Source organism: Ursus arctos, unplaced genomic scaffold (assembly GCF_023065955.2).
Source record: "Ursus arctos isolate Adak ecotype North America unplaced genomic scaffold, UrsArc2.0 scaffold_12, whole genome shotgun sequence".
NCBI lineage: Eukaryota > Metazoa > Chordata > Mammalia > Carnivora > Ursidae > Ursus > Ursus arctos.
This window is the reverse complement of record NW_026622786.1, coordinates 5,032,331-5,050,274: the sequence shown is the minus strand read 5'-3', so window position 1 is coordinate 5,050,274 and position 17,944 is coordinate 5,032,331. Positions and strand designations below refer to the sequence as shown.

At 43.6% G+C, this 17,944-nt stretch overlaps 2 protein-coding genes across 2 annotated transcripts in view; one reads left to right on the top strand and one right to left on the bottom strand.

Moving 5' to 3' along the window:
- Positions 1-17,944, bottom strand: part of LOC125281748 (myomegalin-like) — a 132,580-nt gene that overhangs the window by 70,342 nt on the left and 44,294 nt on the right. The window contains 1 exon segment of the mRNA XM_057310763.1: positions 2,751-2,923. Coding sequence (XP_057166746.1) covers positions 2,751-2,870 — 120 coding nt within the window. The 5' untranslated portion in view covers positions 2,871-2,923.
- NBPF11 (NBPF member 11) lies at positions 498-16,138 on the top strand. Its single transcript, XM_048215405.2, has 5 exons — positions 498-1,383; positions 3,343-3,419; positions 11,716-11,919; positions 13,826-13,922; positions 14,689-16,138. The coding sequence occupies exons 3-5, from the start codon at positions 11,742-11,744 to the stop codon at positions 15,029-15,031; spliced, it is 618 nt and encodes a 205-aa protein (XP_048071362.2). The 5' UTR covers positions 498-1,383; positions 3,343-3,419; positions 11,716-11,741; the 3' UTR covers positions 15,032-16,138.

The following is a 17,944-nucleotide window of genomic DNA, read 5'->3' as shown; positions in this document are numbered from 1 at the left end:
ATCCCAGTTCACATCTAACTTTCCAGTGGTTCATGCTGGCTTTCCTAATTTATAGTATACATTTTCTATCATACAGGAGATACATATGCTCAAAGAGACAATTAAATGATCCAGTAAAGCGTATGTGACCTGTGGTGAAGCTGCTATCGGACTCTTGGACAGCTTCTCTGAAGGCTGTGCTTTTATTGCTTCAGCACAGACCCGGGATAGGGTTGGAATGGAAATATGGTTCGGACTGGAGATCAGTAAAAGTTCGTCATTCCTGGTAACTGTTATTTATCCACTTGACAAGTATTTACTGAATGTTTCACCTGGCAGGCTGTCATGGAGGCACTGGGGACATGGCTGAGCAAGGCAGACCGATGCCAGCTCTCAGGAAAATGAATGTTGGCAGAGGAGTCAGATATCTGATCGATAATCACGTAAGTGCATTTTATTTGTGATCATGATGAGTGTTACGAAATACACTTGTGTTCTGTGATCCTGGTCTATTAGCCAGTGATTTAAAAGTGAATAAAAGGAAGAGAACTATATCGCTGTGAGAAAAGATTTGTCCCCAAATAGGCCTTCTGGTGTTTTTAACAGTGGAAATGCTTACATTTAATCCAAGGTCTCCTGAAAATTACTTATGCATTTTTAAGGGGAACTTTTAATTTCAGTGTCCCCTGAAATTCTGTTGTGGGTTTCTCGAGGGTGCGTTAGGTGCCTCGACAGGGAAGCTTGCAGCCAAGGCCATTGTGGGGGCTCTGCTGCCATCAAGTGATGAAGGAGTTTGGGGCAATGTCTTAATCTCTCCGGGCCTCAGTTTCCTCATCTGTAAGATAAGGTTGTTATTCAAATTCTCCAAAGTCACCTCCTGCTCAGATTCTGTGAGTGCATGAGGAACTGAGGTGCCTGTTAAACAGCCCTGGGGACTGCAGCTGAGACCTGACTTGGTCTCTTCTCTGCGTGTCTCCTGCAGGAGACTGAGCTGAGGCCACACTGAAAACAGAGAATGGAGGGAGCCGATGGAAGACAGAAAAGCAGCATGTTTGGAGGATGAGAATAACCCAAAGATGGGCAAGGCAATGGTGGAGCAGGTGGTTGGCACAGGAGGTAAGAAGAAGGACAACTTGAGTTCAGAGAAATCAGGGGAGACCACGGAATGCATACAGCAGCTTCCGACTCTGAAAGGAGGTGCCTGAGCTGAGGAATGAGGACTAAGAGAGTAACGTAGGCCACAGTGAACCTGCACACCTTCCGAGGAGCCCCACAGGATGGAGCGGGCTTGGTTTGAACTGCTGGGAAGCACCAATTCCAAGAGGAGGAGGATGTGACCATGAGGCTCTGCCCCAGACGCCTAGCCTCGACCTTGGAGCTGCCCTCACGGTCGATGTCCTCCACGTAAGTGTGGGCTTAGAGGGATCAATGATGTTTGGATAAGGGTTGTAAATGTCCATTCTCACTGCAGATAGTTCTGCCCTAAGGTCAGGGAGGCCCAGGGTAGGGGACCATTGCATCTGAAGCCACATGATATTAATAATATTCTTAATAATGCTGCCTGGGGGTCATGAATGGAAAGGGTCAAGGATCTACTCAGAAAGTGAAGGTTTAGGGAATATAATATTTGAGTGGAGTCAAGTGCAGTGTAGTGGGAGAAAAGTTATTGCATTTAACAGCACCTGATGACTTCCGGGGAAACAAAGCTGATGCTAATCATGGCTCTAGATGCCAAATAACAAAGCAAACCACTTTCTTGCATTGGTCGTAGAGAAACAGGAAGCCCTTAATGCACATAACATGCTGGAAAGTTGCTCTGCCAGGAGGGTCATGCAATAAATCAGATCACCTGGCTGGTGGCAGAAGAAAGGGCTGGGCTGAGTTTGTGACAGTATCCCCTAGGTGGTGGAGAAAAAGGGTTGGGGCTTTTGAAGTTACAGGTGAGCTGGCTCATAGTAACATTACACCATCTTGAGAAAACATATCTAGCAAAATTTTGGATTCGATGGACACTAAAAATTTAGTCCACGATCTGCAATAATTCTTTTTTTTAATGCAATGATTATTTTAATTTTTGTACTTTGTTATTTGATTACTGTCGAAGTTGAATATTTTCTCATAAGTTAATTTTCTTAAATACTTTTTATGTGACAGTCTGTCTAAGATTTGAAGTACGTAATTGACACAGTATACTTCGGTTCCTTAGGGCAATGAGAAAACCATAGTAGCCTTGTGTATTGGTTGGTTATTGATTTATAAAACTGTACTAGTTTTCAACATGAAATTATGGGGATACTGACTAGTCCAGAAGCCTTGTTAACTATATACTATAAAGGAAGTTGAACACAAACATGCTAAAGTGAAAATGCATACAATGTTCCCCCCAAGTTAAAAACTCCCAAATACAAATATGCTTTAAATGCAAAGAGTCAAGGCCTACTGTTGGAAGCTGTTCACTGGTACTGAAGAAGGTCATCAATTCACTCTACTTCTTTGTATCTAGTTAATTTTCTCCTCTGGGAAACAAACTGAGGGCTTCAGAGGAGAAGGGGTGGGGGAATGGGATAGGCTGGTGATGGGTATGAAGGAGGGCACGTATTGCATAGTGCGCTGGGTGTTATACGCAAGTAATGAATCATGGAACTTTACATCAAAAACTAGGGATGTACTGTATTGTGACTAACATAATATAATAAAAAAATTATTAAAAAAAAAGAAAATACGGTAGGAATAGAGACTGGATTAGCTAGGTAAGGATAAGTACAAGTTACCTCTTGGTGTATCCAGAATTGTTGACGGTTCCCTCTGGGCATATTAGATGATGGTACAGAATGTGAAACAAACTTCAAATTCTGCCTGTTACTTGGGCGTAGATTTCTGATGTTTCCCATAAGGACAGATTGATTTCAGGAGAGCCTCAATTGAGAATGTCTGGGGAAGGCACCTAAAACAATCAGATTAAAATAATATGTGAGTAGGTTGAAGTTGAGCACTGCAATCGTTCTTTCACAGATTATCCACTATTGGCTTGAGCCAAAAGTGACTTTTCCATTCTTAGAAAACCAAAGGGCACCTGGGTGGCTCATTCAGTTAAGCGTCTGACTCTTGGTTTCAGCTCGGGTCATGATCTCATGGTAGTGAGGTCAAGACCCGAGTTGGGCTCCACGCTCAGCCCAGGGTCTGCCTCAGATTCTTGCTCCCTCTCGGAGTCTGCCCCTCTGTTCTCCCAGCTCGCACTACTCATTCTAAAATAAATAGAATCTTTTAAAAATTAATGACGCTCACAAATAATGAGATTTAAACACATCCTACAATGACTTTGATGAATAACAAGTCAAGCAGCTTTTTGTTTTGTTTTAACAGAGAGCAGAACTGTAATTCAGGATGTCAGTGGAAGAGGCGAGTAACGTCCTATCCTCTCAAAATCCGAAAGTAAACAGGTAAAAGAAGGAATGTATAGAACTATATGTGATGTACACAATGATTGGTTGGTTATAAATAAATTGAAATAAATCTGTGTTTATACTGACTCTTGAGCCCTGTCAAATAGGCAGAGCATTGGGAAACAAAAACTGGACCGAAAGTCATTTGCGTACTTAGACTTTGGAAAACCATTAGACAAACATGAATCAAACACATATAAAGCTGTTTGTGTGCCACATTTTAGGCCATCAAGGCTGAAATTTAGGAGAGACACCTAATACTGAATGGATGCTTTGGTTTTTTTGAGACATGTCACCTGAGCCACTGGGAATTTGAACTTGTGAGTCACAGAGGTGAGCAAGCTTTGCCTGATAGGATGTTAAGTTCAAAGCCTAAAGAGGTAACTTAAATATGCTACACACACCACTCACGACTTAAACCAAAGATCTTTCTCTCTTCTTTGGGGGAATGAAGCTGACGCAAAGGACTACAGCTTCTGTTGCAGAATCAGGACCTGATGCTTACAGACTCATGGGAGTGGACACCTACTTCAGATTTGAAGTAGGAGCCATTGTCTCCAAGGGTAACTCAGTCACACAACTGAGTCACACACAGCCCTCAGCCTGCCACTATTAATTGTTTTAATGCTGTTGGTATCATTTTATAATAGATCACATCAGAAAGAAGACGAATCAGATTTGGGCACCATTCATGGTATTTGATGGATATATCATTGCATACCGTCCCAAGGCTTCTGGTAGTACATAATGCTGGCAGTAGATTATTCAAGACTAAGTAAAATAATAAGAGAAAACATTGGCCCTTAAATTTCTCAACTGTGGTATCGCATCTAAACACAAGATAGATTAGCAGCCTTACCAACTGAGTGGTTACTCTTAAGGAAAGTTTATTAATGAACATACAAAGCATTTCACATGCATTGGTCCACAAGACTCTTTGTAGAGCTATTTACCATTTCTTTGGGCTGCTGAGAAAACTCCAAGTGAATGGAATAAGATTCTTGTCACCTGGCAAATACCTAAGTCTCCAAAGATATGGTCACTGGCAGATCTAGCTTGACTCTGAAAAGCATTTGTTTGTATCAAGATAAAACATCTCCATATAGACTGGGGATGGGTCGTAAGGAGGGTACGTATTGCATGGTGCACTGGGTGTTATACGCAACTAACGAATCGTCGAACTTTACATTGGAAACCGGGGATGTACTGTATGGTGACTACATAATATAATAAAAAAACATTAAAAAAAATCTACATATAAAACTCAGATGTGTTTTATGTGATCGCAATGCCTAACTGAAATGTGAAAAGTGATACCATTGATAATAGCATGAAGCCTGAAATACTGAGGGATAGATCTGAGTGAAAATCACAAAATATTTCACAGAGAAATGAATGAAGCCATAGAAAATGAAGAGAAATTCTTATTCATGGGTCCCAAGCTTCAATACTGTTCAAACATCAATTTCCCCCATCTGATATATATACATTCAATTGAATCACTCTCAAAATCTCAGCCTGTATCCTTGGTAGAAAGTCACCAGTTGATTTTAAAATTCACAGAAAACTGTAAATGACCTAGTGTGGCCAAAACACGTGTTAAACAAAGAACCAAGTTTGAGGGCTAGCTGTACCTAATTTGAAGAACTATTCTGAAGTTATAGTAATCGAAACAGATTGGTATTGGCATATGACAGGTAAGCAGATCAATAAAATGGATTACGGATTCCAAATGGAAACTAATACCTATACAGAGAAGAGGTTTTTGATAAATGTGAGAAGCAAAGCATTGTAAGAAGTATAATCTATTGGAGGTCCTGGTGGCTCAGTTGGTAAAGTGTCCAACTCTTGATTTTGGCTCAGGTCATGATCTCAGGGTCCTGGGATCTAGCCCTGCATCAGGCTCCATGTTCAGCAGGGGGTCAGCTTGGGATTCTCTCTCTCTCTCCCTCTGCCCCTCCCTCCCCAAAATAAATAAATAAATAAATCTTTTAAAAATGTATAATCTTTCAGTAAGTGGTCAATTGTAATCTTTTCAGCACATGAATATGGATATGACCTATGCATATGCATGTGAAAATCAATACATAAAATTGGATCCATAACTCACACCATGCAGAAATTAGCCTAAAATAGAGTATGGGCCTAAATAGAAACCTTAAAATGTTAAGACTTTTCGAAGAAAACGTAGTAGAAAAGTCTTTAGGAGCACCTGGGTGACACAGTTGGTGGCTCATCTGACTCATGATGTTGACTCAGGTCCTGAGCTCATGGGTGGTGGGATCAGGTCCAGCGTTGGCTATGCACTCAGTGGGGAGTCTGCTTCAATTTCTTTCCCTCTTTCCCTCTCCCTACTTGCTCTCTCTCTGTCACTTTCTCGCAAATTAAATAAATAAATCTATAATTTTAAAAAGATTTTGTTTATTTGAGAAAGACAGAACACAAGCAGAGAGGCAGGCAGAGGGAGAGGGAGAAGCAGACTTTCTGCTGAGCAGGAAGCCCGACAGGGGGCTCAAGCCCAGGACCCTGGGATCATGACCTCAGCTAAAGGCAGATGAGTAACCAACCGAGCCACCCAGGCACCCCAATAAATAAATCTTTAAAAAAGTGTTTAGAACCTAAAGTTGGACAATGATTTCTTTTTTTTTTTTTTTTACGATTTTATTTATTTATTTGACAGAGTGAGAGAGCACAAGCAGGGGAGCAGCAGAGGGAGAGGGAGAAGCAGGCTCTCCACTGGGCAAAGAGCCCAATGTGGGGCTAGATCCCAGGACCCTGGCATCACAACACTTAACCGACTATGCCACCCAGGTGCCCCCGGATAATGGTTTCTTAGATATGATACCAAAATTGTGATTAATGAAAGAACAATTTTGGACTACATCAAAATTGAAAATTTCTGCTCTTCAAAAGACATTGGTGAGAGAATGCAAAATCAAGGGAAAACATAGAAGGAGAATATATTTATAAATTACATATCTGGTGAAGATCTCCTAATAGAACCGTTGAAAGAACTCTCAAAAGTTAAGAAGAAGACAAACAATCCAATTGAAAAATGGGTAAAAGAAAAGTGCCTGGGTGGCTCAGTTGGTGAAGCAGCTGCCTTTGGCTCAGGTCATGATCTCAGGGTCCTGGGATCTAGCCCCTACCCCCTCTGTCAGTCTCCCCACTGAGCAGGGAATGTGCTTCTCCCTCCCCCTCTGCCCTCCCCACCCCACCTCCACACCGCCCCCGCTCTTGCTCTCTATTTCAAATAAATAAATAAAACCTTTAAAAAAATAAAATAAAATGATAACATGGGTAAAAGATTTGTGAACAGCTCAGCAAAGCATATATACGGAAGGCATATAAGGACATGCCAAGATCTACATCATTACTTTAGGAAAATGCAAATTGAAACCACTATCTGCCAATTAAAATGGCAAAAATGAAAAGAATCTCCATTCCAAGTATTGGCAAGGATGTGTAGGAGCTACAATTCTCGTACACTGCTGATGGGCATGTTAAATTCTACAACTACTCTAGAAAATAGTTTGGAAATTCTGTTTTGTTTTTAAGATTGATTGATTTGAATGAGAGAGAGAAAGTGAGTGGGGGAGTAGAGGGAGAAGGAGAGGGACAGAATATCAAGCAGACTCCCTGCTGAGCATGGAGACCTACTTGGGGCTGGATCTCACCACCAATGAGATCATGACCTGAGCCGGAATTAATGTCAGACACTTAACCGACATAAATATATCAAAGTGAAAGAACAGCAATTCAAAAATATACCCACATATGCACAGCTATTTGATTTTGTATACGTGTGTGTATATGTTAATATTCTTTACTGGGGAAGTGGAAGACTTTTCTGTTAAAGGTAATAGAGCAAAAGATGATTTGTTTTTTAAAAAGTAAATATTAACAAACACTTCCCACTACATATTGAAATTAATTGGAGATATGAAAGCAAGAATTCCAAAGCCTATAAAAGAAAAATAGGAAGTATTTTCATAATATTGGCATAGACAAATATTTCTAAAACAGGACACGATAGCACTCACCATAAAAAATTCAATTAAATTGTTGTTTATGAAAACTAAAGGCTTCTGTATACTGTAAGACATTCTTCAAAAATGAAAAGGCCATCTATAGACCAGGAATGATTATTTTCAATACATATATCTGACAAAACACTCATCCAAAATATATCAAGAACTCTAACAATTCACAAAGAAAATGAGAAACAACCTAGTATATTAATGAGCAGAAATATTTTAAAAACCCCATCCCAAAAGAAGACATCCAAATGATAATAAGCATATGAAAACCCAATGGGGTATCTGCTAGATTGGTTGCCTTTTTTTTTTTTTAAGTGGACCCCAACACAGGGCTCCAATTCATGACCCTGAGATCAAGACCTAAGCTGAGGTCTAGAGTTGGATGGTTTCCCCCGAAATGGTTTCTAATGCTGCCTCCTCTCTTCACTAGATATGTGGCCTTGGGAAGCTTTGTACTATTTCTCAGATTTTTTTTTTTTCTCATCAGGAAAAGGATAACATCTAAGTAATAAGACAATTCATAGGATTCAGTATAATCACCTGGTAGGGTGCAAGAACTGTACTTTTGCTAAGAATGTATTTGACCTTGAATGATCCTTTACACATTTTTAAAAGTGCAGACGGACAATTGGTGAACAATAGACAAGTTGTTCTAAAATAAATATCCTTTCACCTTTACTTTTTTTAAAAAAATTTCTTATTATGTTGTGTTAGCCACCATACAGTACATCCTTAGTTTTTGATGTAGTGTTCCATGATTCATTGTTTTTGTGTGTGTGTGTCTTTTGTTTTTGTTTTGTTTTTTTTAAAGATTTTATTTATTTATTTGACAGAGAGAGAGGCTCCAAGAGAGGGAACACAGGCAGGGGAAGAGGGAGAGGAAGAAGCAGGCTCCCAGCGGAGGAGGAGCCTGATGTGGGGCTCAATCCCAGGACTCTGGGATCACGCCCTGAGCCAAAGGCAGATGCTTAACGACTGAGCCACCCAGGCGCCATTCCATGATTCATTGTTTGCGCATAACACCCCGTGCCCCATGCAATATGTGCCCTCCTTAATACCTGTCACCGACCTATCCCAATCCCCCCACCCCCTCCCCTCTGAAGCCCTCAGTTTGTTTCCCAGAGTCCATAGTTTCTCGTGGTTCATTCCCCCTTCTGTTTACACCCCCTTCATTCTTCCCTTCCTTCTCCTACCAATCTCCCTGCTATTTCTTACCTTCCATAAACGAGTGAAACCATATGATAATTGTCTTTCTCTGCTTGGCTTATTTCACTTAGCATAATCTCCTCCAGTCCAGCCCATGGTACTGCAAAGGTTGGGTAATCTTCCTTTCTGATGGCTGAGTAAAATTCCATTGTATATATGGGCCACATCTTCTTTATCCATTTGTCTGTTGAAGGGCATCTCGGCTCCTTCCACAATTTAGCTATTGTGGACAATGCCGCTATGAATATTGAGGTGCATATGGCCCTTCTCTTGACTACGTCCGTATCGTTGGGGTAAATACGCAGGAGTACAATTGCTGGGTCATAGCATAGCTCTAGTTTTAACTTTTTGAGGGAACTCAACACTGTTTTCCAAAGTGGCTGTACCAACTTCCATTCCGACCAACAGTGTAAGAGGGTTCCCCTTTCTGCACATCTTCTCCAACATCTGTTTTTTCTTCTCTTGTCCATTTTTGCCATTCTAACTGGCATAAGGTGGTATCTCAATGTGGTTTTGATTTCAATTTCCCTGATGGTTGATGATTTTGAACACTTTTTCATGTATCCGTTAGCCATTTGTATGTCTTCATTGGAAAAGTGTCTGTTCCTACCTTCTGCCCACTTTTTGATTTGATTATTTGTTTCTCGTGTATTGAGTTTAAGAAGTTCTTTATAGATCTTGGATACCAGTCTTTTATCTGTAGTGTCATTTGCAAATATCTTCTCCCATTCTGTGGGCTGCCTCTTAGTTTTTTTCACCTTTTACCTTTTCTACAAAGAAATCATGTATATAATATGAAGATTGGAGGGGAACCCATTTGTATTGAACAACTTTCCCCAAACCCTGAGGCATGTCTACTTTCCACGAAGACCAGAGATGAAATTCTTGACTAGGTCCAACCCCTGCAGTCTTCTCGGTCTGGAGGGGACTGAGAAAGTCCACCCTAGCCCTAGAATGATCTGGACTACCGGACAAGTGTTCCTCAGAAAAATAATCAACTACTCACCACTATAGGCCCTGGCAATTTGTGAAACTATGCAAGAGGTGTAGACCAACTCAATTATATAACCAGGACTCTCCCCTGAATCAAGCTCAGGATATCGTTAGATACCATTTCCAAAATCTCTGTTATAGGCCACGGCATGCTCCATAGGAGGGAAAACAAGCACAAGAATATCAATTGAGATATCAATCAACAGACAATTAATCAAGAGACAAGAAACATTATTAACTAATGTCCACCACCCCCTAAAACCCAGGAAAGTTCTCATTCAAAAGCAATGTTTTGAGGAATATGTAGTTATAAATCTTCAGGATGTGGGGTTAGAAGCCAGTTTCTTAAATGGACAAGCAACCCAAGAATAAATAGATAACCTGGATTTCATCAAAATTAAAAGGTTTTTGTTTCAAAGGACACTATCAAGGAAGTGAAAAGCCAATCCACACAATGGGAGAAATATTTACAAATTGTATATCTGATGGAGGTTTGCTATCTAGAATACAAAAAACAAAAACAAAAACAAAAAAATCAAAAAACCCCAAAACCCAAAAATCCTCTTCCAACTAAGCCATAAAAAGACAGCCAACTTAAGAATGGGAAAAAGTTTGAGTAGACTTTCTCTAAAGGATAATACCAATGCAACAATGAACACATGAAATGGTGCTCAGTATCATCAGTCATTAGGGAAACACAAATCTAAAGCACAGTGAGATATCACTTCACCCCACTAGTATGACTTGTAGAGAAATGGAATTCTTACACGTTCTTAGTGGGAGTGTAAAATGGTGTCGTCGCTTTGCTGTGGAAAATAGTTCGGCAGTTTCTCAAAAAGTTAAACATAGGGTTACATATGACTGAGCAATTCTGCTCCTAGGTGTATAGCTAAGAAAATTGAAAATACATGTCCACAGAAGGGGAAGAGTAGCCTACATAACACAGAGATGCAGGAAGAAGAACACTGAGAGAGCTGGGACAGGAAACAGTTTCCAAACTTCATTGCATAGATTAACTCTGGTTTTTCTCTTATGTTCTTGTTTTTTTGTCATTTGTTTGTTTGTTTTGCTTTAAAGAAAACTTTATTTACTACATACATCCTAAAAATGTGATGTAAATAGAGGAAGATCCAAATAAATTTAAAAGCTTTTCAAATACAAAGCAACTAAAGATAACTAAAACACTAGCATGTTTCTCGTGTTTTTAATGGCTAGAGAAAAAAAAAAAAACTAGAGAAGACACAGAGAACATCGTGATAGTCTGCGACTTTGGAATATTTCCCTTAAGATCTGTTTTACCTTAAAAACAAGTGGGATGAGTTCATGACAGCCCTTAAGAATACCTGTTGGGAGGGGTGCAGTTAGTTGAGCATCTGACTCTTGGTTTAGGCTAGGGTGATGATCTCATGGGTTGTGAGACTGAGCCCCTTGTCTCACTCTCTCCCTTTACCCATGCCCCCATTCTCTTTCTCAAATAAATAAATCTTTAAGAAAAAAAAAGGGAAACTTCATGGGAAGCTATTTGTGCCTTGATGATTTTATACACACATAAGAATGAAGAATGAGAACTATGCTGACATCATTTTTTAGAAAGAGATGGGAACTGTGGTCTCAGCACAAGGGTGCACAACTATTGAGAGTGGCCACTGAGGGTGGGTCCCCATCAGTGATGACTTTCAGGGGAGACCAGGCAGCCTGGTGTATCAGCACGGCCTCGGCAACTGGAAGGCAGTGGCTCCCCGGGTTCCATTGAAAGCCCCAACGTTCCAAATCTGTTATTGCAAGTGCAGACCGTTACCTGGCATTCTGGGTGCTCCCTCTGTCATTCCGGTTGGAGTCTGAGCTGGGGCAGGGCCTTTGGCTATCAGCTCTGGCATCTTGAACCTTGTTTTTGTGGTTACCGAGTCTCAAGTGCTGTGGGGTGTTGTTCAAATTGTTCCCAACAGTAAGTAGAGAATTCCTGTATCCTCAACCCTCAGTCCTGATTTAAACCTACTTGATTTCACTGGGTTTTAACCCATCCTGTGTTTGGGTTTCTTCTGCTCATTCCCCAGCTCTACCTCTTCTGCCACACGTCACCATGGCAGCACCTCTTGGCCCTCTTTCCGATCCTGGGGCAGAAAAGAGCCTCCTGGAAATCAACCAGGACCTTCAGTCCCAGCTGGAGAAAAGCAAGCAGGACTTCCGAGACCTCAAGGAGAAATTCCTTATATCCGAAGCCACTGCCTACTCCCTGGCCAACCAGCTGCAGAAATACAGTAAGTCCTACAAGGTCATGCTCACCAAAGCGATGGCTGTCTGTATTCCTTCTGAGAAACTAAAACCCTCTGCAGATGTTGTCCTTTCTATTTCCACTGTCACGATAAATTTCATTCTGACCACAATCCAGGAATGGTAGAGGTGGGTATTTTACCCTCAGTTTGCTGAGGATGGGAAAACTGAAGACAAATAGGTTAGCAACCTCCACAGGCTAGCTGTGACAAGTAGGGTGGGGCTAGAGTTCACAACCCAGTAATTGATTCATGGTGCAGACACAGAAATGCCTGGTCCTCTCAGGATTGACTCTGTGCAGTATCAGATCCTGCATCACAGTGACTCCAGAACTCCATCAGGTCAGGTTCCTCTGATGTCCCACTGGGAAAGCACCGAGCTAGGGACACTGGGGAAACATGCTGATGGTACACATGGGGGGAGGGTAGCAGGTGACATGACCTGCTTTCAAGGAGATAGAGGTGGGTTCTGCTTTCTCCGAAACCGTGGTATCCATGAGTGACACCATCCACACAGTGACTCCCCTGGTGAGAGGGAACCCGTGCAGGCTCTGCTTCCTGGCTCCACAGAGGCCATCTGATACCCAGTGATAAGGCTGAGGGTGTTTCCGGGAACATCAGACAACCTCTGCTACCTCCCCTGTATCTCCCTGAGCTGGGGAACCTTCAATGATGTAGGGTGCCCAACAGTTCAAGGCCTGGGCCATGAGACATGTGGCCAAGAGAGAATGAGGGTGAGTGGGGGAGACCACGGCCCCAGGAACCACCCAAGCCTTAGTGCGTGGGGTAGGCTCTCCCCCACAGTCAGCCTGAAATGAGGAGCTCGGTGGCCTTATCGTTAAGAGGGGGATGCGGTGCAGAATGGGGCACGTCACAGCCGAGCGATAGGAAGGAATCCTGACAACTCTTAGCCCGAAGTTTTCTCATTTTCTCACAATCTGCTTTCAATATAACAAGGGGAGGTATAATTAAAAACGACTTATGCAGACAAAAGTAAAAATTGAAGCCTGTTATTTAGGAAAGTGAAGAGATGATGAGCTTTCAGGGAAGGACAAACAAAGTTTTATTTACAACTTTCCCGATAATCATCTCATTAACTGGGAAAGCAGTTGTGAAGATTATGAAATCAGGTATCACCCGAGGGCTTGCGGTAGAGGTAACACAGCACAGGGGTGAAGAGCATGGGCTCTGGGCCAGGCTTCCTGGACTCAAATCCAACTGCCTATCTTCCTGTGCCTCAGATTCCTCCTCTGTTAAACTACTACTATTGTGGGTGCTACTTCTCTGAGTCGAAATGAATACTGAGTAGTTCCTTGTAAAGCTCTAACAGCAGAGCCTGGCACCGTGTAAACTCTGTTCATAATTCTACTGCTTCTAATAACACACACTTTATTAGGATTTGGCCATATTCCTTTCAGGTCCTTCTGCTTTTATGCATTCTAGTTCACACGAGTGTATCGGGTGAATTTTTACCTTTGAGATACTTGTTCAGTATAGAAATCCTAGTTCAGGGGACCCATCGGTCCTGGAGTCCTGGGGGCCTTACGTCATGTCCCTGCTTAGTGTTTTACTTAAGAGGCCACAAGACTTGCTAGAGTGGCCATGGTCAGGGTTGGTGTCAGGGGATACGAATCCTGACTCTGCCAAATACCTGCTACTCACCGCGTCTACTTCCCCTCTGAGCTTTGGGGCTGTTCTTTCCTGGGCTCTGAAACAGGGAGGAATAGAATGCGCTGTAGTTAAGAGGCTGAGGAATGAGAAGTGGAGCTCCCCGCGCAGAGCCTGGTTGCCAGGGTTCCATTTGCGCTGGAATGGACCCCATCTCCTCCCTTGAAGACAGCGAGCACTGCAGCATATCCAGCTTTCCACTGAGACAGGCATCTCTGTTTCTCAGAGTGCGAAGAGTCCAGCGACATCATCGAATCCGTGCTGGGGGAGAAGGGGCAGCTGGAGAAGAGGGAGCGGGCAGACACGTTGGCTGAGAAGCTCAGGTAAGCAGGGCTCTGTGTGGGAGGCCTGAGGGAAGCTGTGGGCATCTCTGACCTGGGGCAGCAACAAGTGTGGGCCAGAAAAGCAGAAACCCTCACGGCAGGCACGTTCCACAACTATGTCTAAAACAACTAAGACAACAGTGATTGGTAAATGATGGACTCCAATGACTCAGAGCCTCATTCTCTCTTGTAAAAAAATATCAAAGTCACCAAATTCAAGGGAACAGTTCGTGGCATTTAGCACATTCACAGTGTTGTGAGATCACTACCTCATTTCCCTTTCACATAGTCACGACCTGGCTGACTACAGCTTGTCATCCGTTCCTTCAGCAAATGCTGTCCCCTTGACCCTGCCATTCTCCTGAGCTCAGGACTTAACACCAGCCCTACGGTCCACACTTCTGTGTCTGCCAGTGTGTCCATTCGCTGCATGATGCACTATATGGAGTTTTCCAGGGAAATGGGTATGCCCAAAGTGAGCAGCTGAGGGACATGTCTGTGACGTGTGCTTAGGAGGACCCCTGGGTCTGTTTCCAGAAGCAAAAGATGCAAGGGATGTCAAGGGGGCTCACAGGAGCACTCTCTGATACAGAGGAGGCCTTGTTTTACTTTCTTCTTTCTCTGCCACAGGCAGGTAACCACACATGTGCACAAATTTGTTTCGGCGGCTGCTTGTGGGAAATTCTCCCAGAAATCTCCCCAAAAGCTCTTATAATCTATTGATCCACTCTCTGCATTGTTAAATTTTCTCTCTGTCCCACCGTAGACAGTGCCATCTGCTGATCAAAGACCAGACTGAAGAGCTGACCCGTTTATATGATAAGTTACGCGAAGGGAGAGATGTTTGCCAACTCCTTGATAAACACCTCGAGGACCTCCTCTCCCATGATGACCCTGAGCATTGCCAAGGACAGGGCTTCCAAGAGCAACTGGCTGAGGGACGCAGGCTGGCCAAGTGCCTTGCCCGAAAGCTCAGCTCAGGTAAGGCAGCCAGAGGCCCTGATTGCACTGAGCTGCTGCAAGGCCCTGGGCTCACAAGAGTCTTCCCACCTGCCCTCACACTGTTTGTAGCAGCTGTCCTCTGTTCCCCATTGTGCGCAAGGCCATGAGAGGACCAGGACTAGAAGGTGGTAACAGAGAGGAGAAATGCACAGGCTGGAGGTCATAGTGCTCCACATGTCTGCTTCCTCCCTGAGGGAACGCAGCCCTTGGGGCAGGAGGCAGCATCCACCAGTGTTAGATCCCGGAAAGGAGACTGTGACAGGAGGCAGCTAGTTAGTGTGCTAGGATCCCCGCCTAAGTGGGAGGTTCCCAGACTTAGCCCAGTCTGTATGAAATGTGGGTGAGAGAGTGAGGTTTACTTCGTCCATATCTGTCTCCTCATCTGTAATGTATATCAAATAACCTGTTGTCACTGTAGTGAGCAGATACGGAAAATTCATGAATGCACTTTAGACAAAGTAGAGCCCCTGACCATGTGGAGTTGGATGAGGAACTTGATGCAGTAGGACTTGGAGGTGGGAACGCTGTTTAGACTGGAACATGTTTCCTAGATGACCCCTCAGTAACACTGGAGCCCACGCGGGGGCCCATGAAGTCCCCGGTGGTTGGATGTGGGACAGGGTGGTTGTCCTGTCCTCAGGACAAGGAGGAGGCTCTATGTGAGAGCTGTGAATGCACAGAGAGCCTGTGCCTGTGGCGCGACTCGCGGCACGCTGCTAGACACGGTTTGCAGAAGTCAAGATTGAAACTGGACAAGCATCCCCTTATATGGACAACAAGAGACAGTAGAAGCTGTTGCCCAGGGTCAGTGATGCTGATCCTCAGAATCAGAGACACACTGCCTGATGCATCAGAAAGCCATGCCACAGCAATTCTTAAAGACAGTGCCCTAAATGCAGTGGATGCCTAGTCATGCAAGGACACTTATGTCTCTCGGGCCATAGAGGCCACTGTGTTCATAGTGGTGATGTGGGAACAGCTGACGGGACATTTCTGAATTTATTTGCAGAAAATTATGAGAAGGAGGAGGATGAACATGAAGAAGAAACACGGACCCCCAGGTGACAATGAATGTTCAGGAACCGGTAATGTGTGGGTAAAAATGGACAGGGTCTCAGAAAGAAAAGGAAGTGAGGTCAAGAGAGTCACAGATGTCAGATGCAAGGATTAGCAAAACTGTAGGTGGTCAGCAAAGAATGGCCGTGTTGCCTGTTGTCTCTGTGGTGCTGTAAACCAAGATGGATTCACCAGCCTCAGGACTCCCTGTATGGACAAAATACCCATTCTTTCCTGTGACTGGACACCAGGAGATGCGTATCTACTTCCTACACAGTTCTCTAAGGGCCTTGGTAGGAAGGTGACCAGCAAAGGAATTGGTACACAGACACTAGCAAAATTAACCAGCAAGAGAAGTAACTTACCAAAACCAAACACATGGGGTGTCATGTGACACTATTAATACAAAGGTGCCTAGCAGCCACACATTTCTGCAGTCTGCAGTGACTCCAGAGCTGTAACCACTTGGTCAATCTATGTTAAAGTCAACACGACTCAGGCACGTGGTGGCTGCCCCGGGCCTGGTCTCCCTCTGTGCTTCATGCCGTGACTGTACCATACTGGGGTGGTAGAGTCTCATTCCTCGTCAGCCCTGCTGTGGGCAGTGCTCTGCATATCTGCTGCTGCTACTCTCCCCCCATCCCCCACCATGGCAGCCACACTTTGCCTCTTGTAGGATGGATAGCTTTTTCCCTCTCCAGGCGATGGCCCTTTGCTTCTAGTGACCATTCCCTATAACTCCCATCAAAACCAGCTAGGAAGCCATGATGTCTGATCCCCCCGGTTTGATCTGTTGTCATTCCTGTCTCACCCGGCACAGCGTGGAGCAGGAAGAAGTCGAAAAGAAGGAAGTCCTACAGGACAGAGTAGATGATTACGATTTGACCCCTTCGGTTCTGGAAGAAGGGTGTGACAGCGACCAGTCTTACAGTGATGGTGAGTTCCCATTTGAAGAACAGGAAATCGGCTCTGCTCTGGATTTAGCCAGAGAATGGTCCCATACCAAAGGGGAGGAAAGTCCATGTGCTGCCCCAGGTAGTGTCCCTATTCCTTGTTCCTCACACCCTGTGTAGACTCAGAGTCTTAATCCCCATAAGTAGATCCTATCCTTACAAACTGTTGTGATCCAGGCTGTAGGACTGTGTTTGATATAAGACATTCCATGAGTCAGCGAGCTTTGCTCAACTCCTGTCTAAGTCACAGCACTTTTATGTCTGGGCCACTGTCAATCACTGCTCTCAAGGTGGCCCTGCCAGACTCATATACCTCTCCAGCCCAGGCACAGGAGGTCACTTCCAGACCTCCTAATTTTCACTGTATCTCTCTCTTTTTTTTATATAATAATATTTTTTATTATATTATATTAGCCACCATACAGCACATCTCTGGTTTTTGATGAAAAGTTCGATGATTCATTAGTTCCGTATAACACCCAGTGCACCATGCAATACATGCCCTCCTTACTACCCATCCCCAGCCTATCCCATTCCCCCACCACCCTCCCCTCTGAAGCTCTCAGTTTGTTTCTCAGAGTCCATAGTCTCTCATGCTTCATTCCCCCTTGTGATTACCCCGCCTTACTTTATCCTTTCATCTCCTACCGATCTTCCTAGTTCTTATGTTCCATAGATGAGAGAAACCATATGATAATTCTCTTTCACTGCTTGACTTATTTCACTTAGAATTATCTGCTCCAGTGCCGTCCATGTTGCAGCAAACGTTGAGACATCATTCTTTTTGATAGCTGAGTAATATTCCATTGTATATATGGACCACTTCTTTTAAATCCAGTCATCTGTTGAAGGGCATCTCGGCTCCTTCCATCATTTAGCTACTGTGGACAATGCTGCTATGAACATTGGGGTGCATATGGCCCTTCTCTTCACTATGTCTGTATCTTTGGGGTAAATACCCAGTAGTGCAATTGCTGGATCACAGGGTAGCTCCATTTTTAACTTTTTAAG

Coding starts and splice junctions, on each gene's coding strand:
- NBPF11 (XM_048215405.2), top strand. CDS start 11,742: ATGGCAGCACCTCTTGGCCCTCTTTCCGATCCTGGGGCAGAAAAGAGC. Junction 11,920..13,825: donor CAACCAGCTGCAGAAATACA/GTAAGTCCTACA, acceptor TCTGTTTCTCAG/AGTGCGAAGAGTCCAGCGAC. Junction 13,923..14,688: donor ACGTTGGCTGAGAAGCTCAG/GTAAGCAGGGCT, acceptor GTCCCACCGTAG/ACAGTGCCATCTGCTGATCA.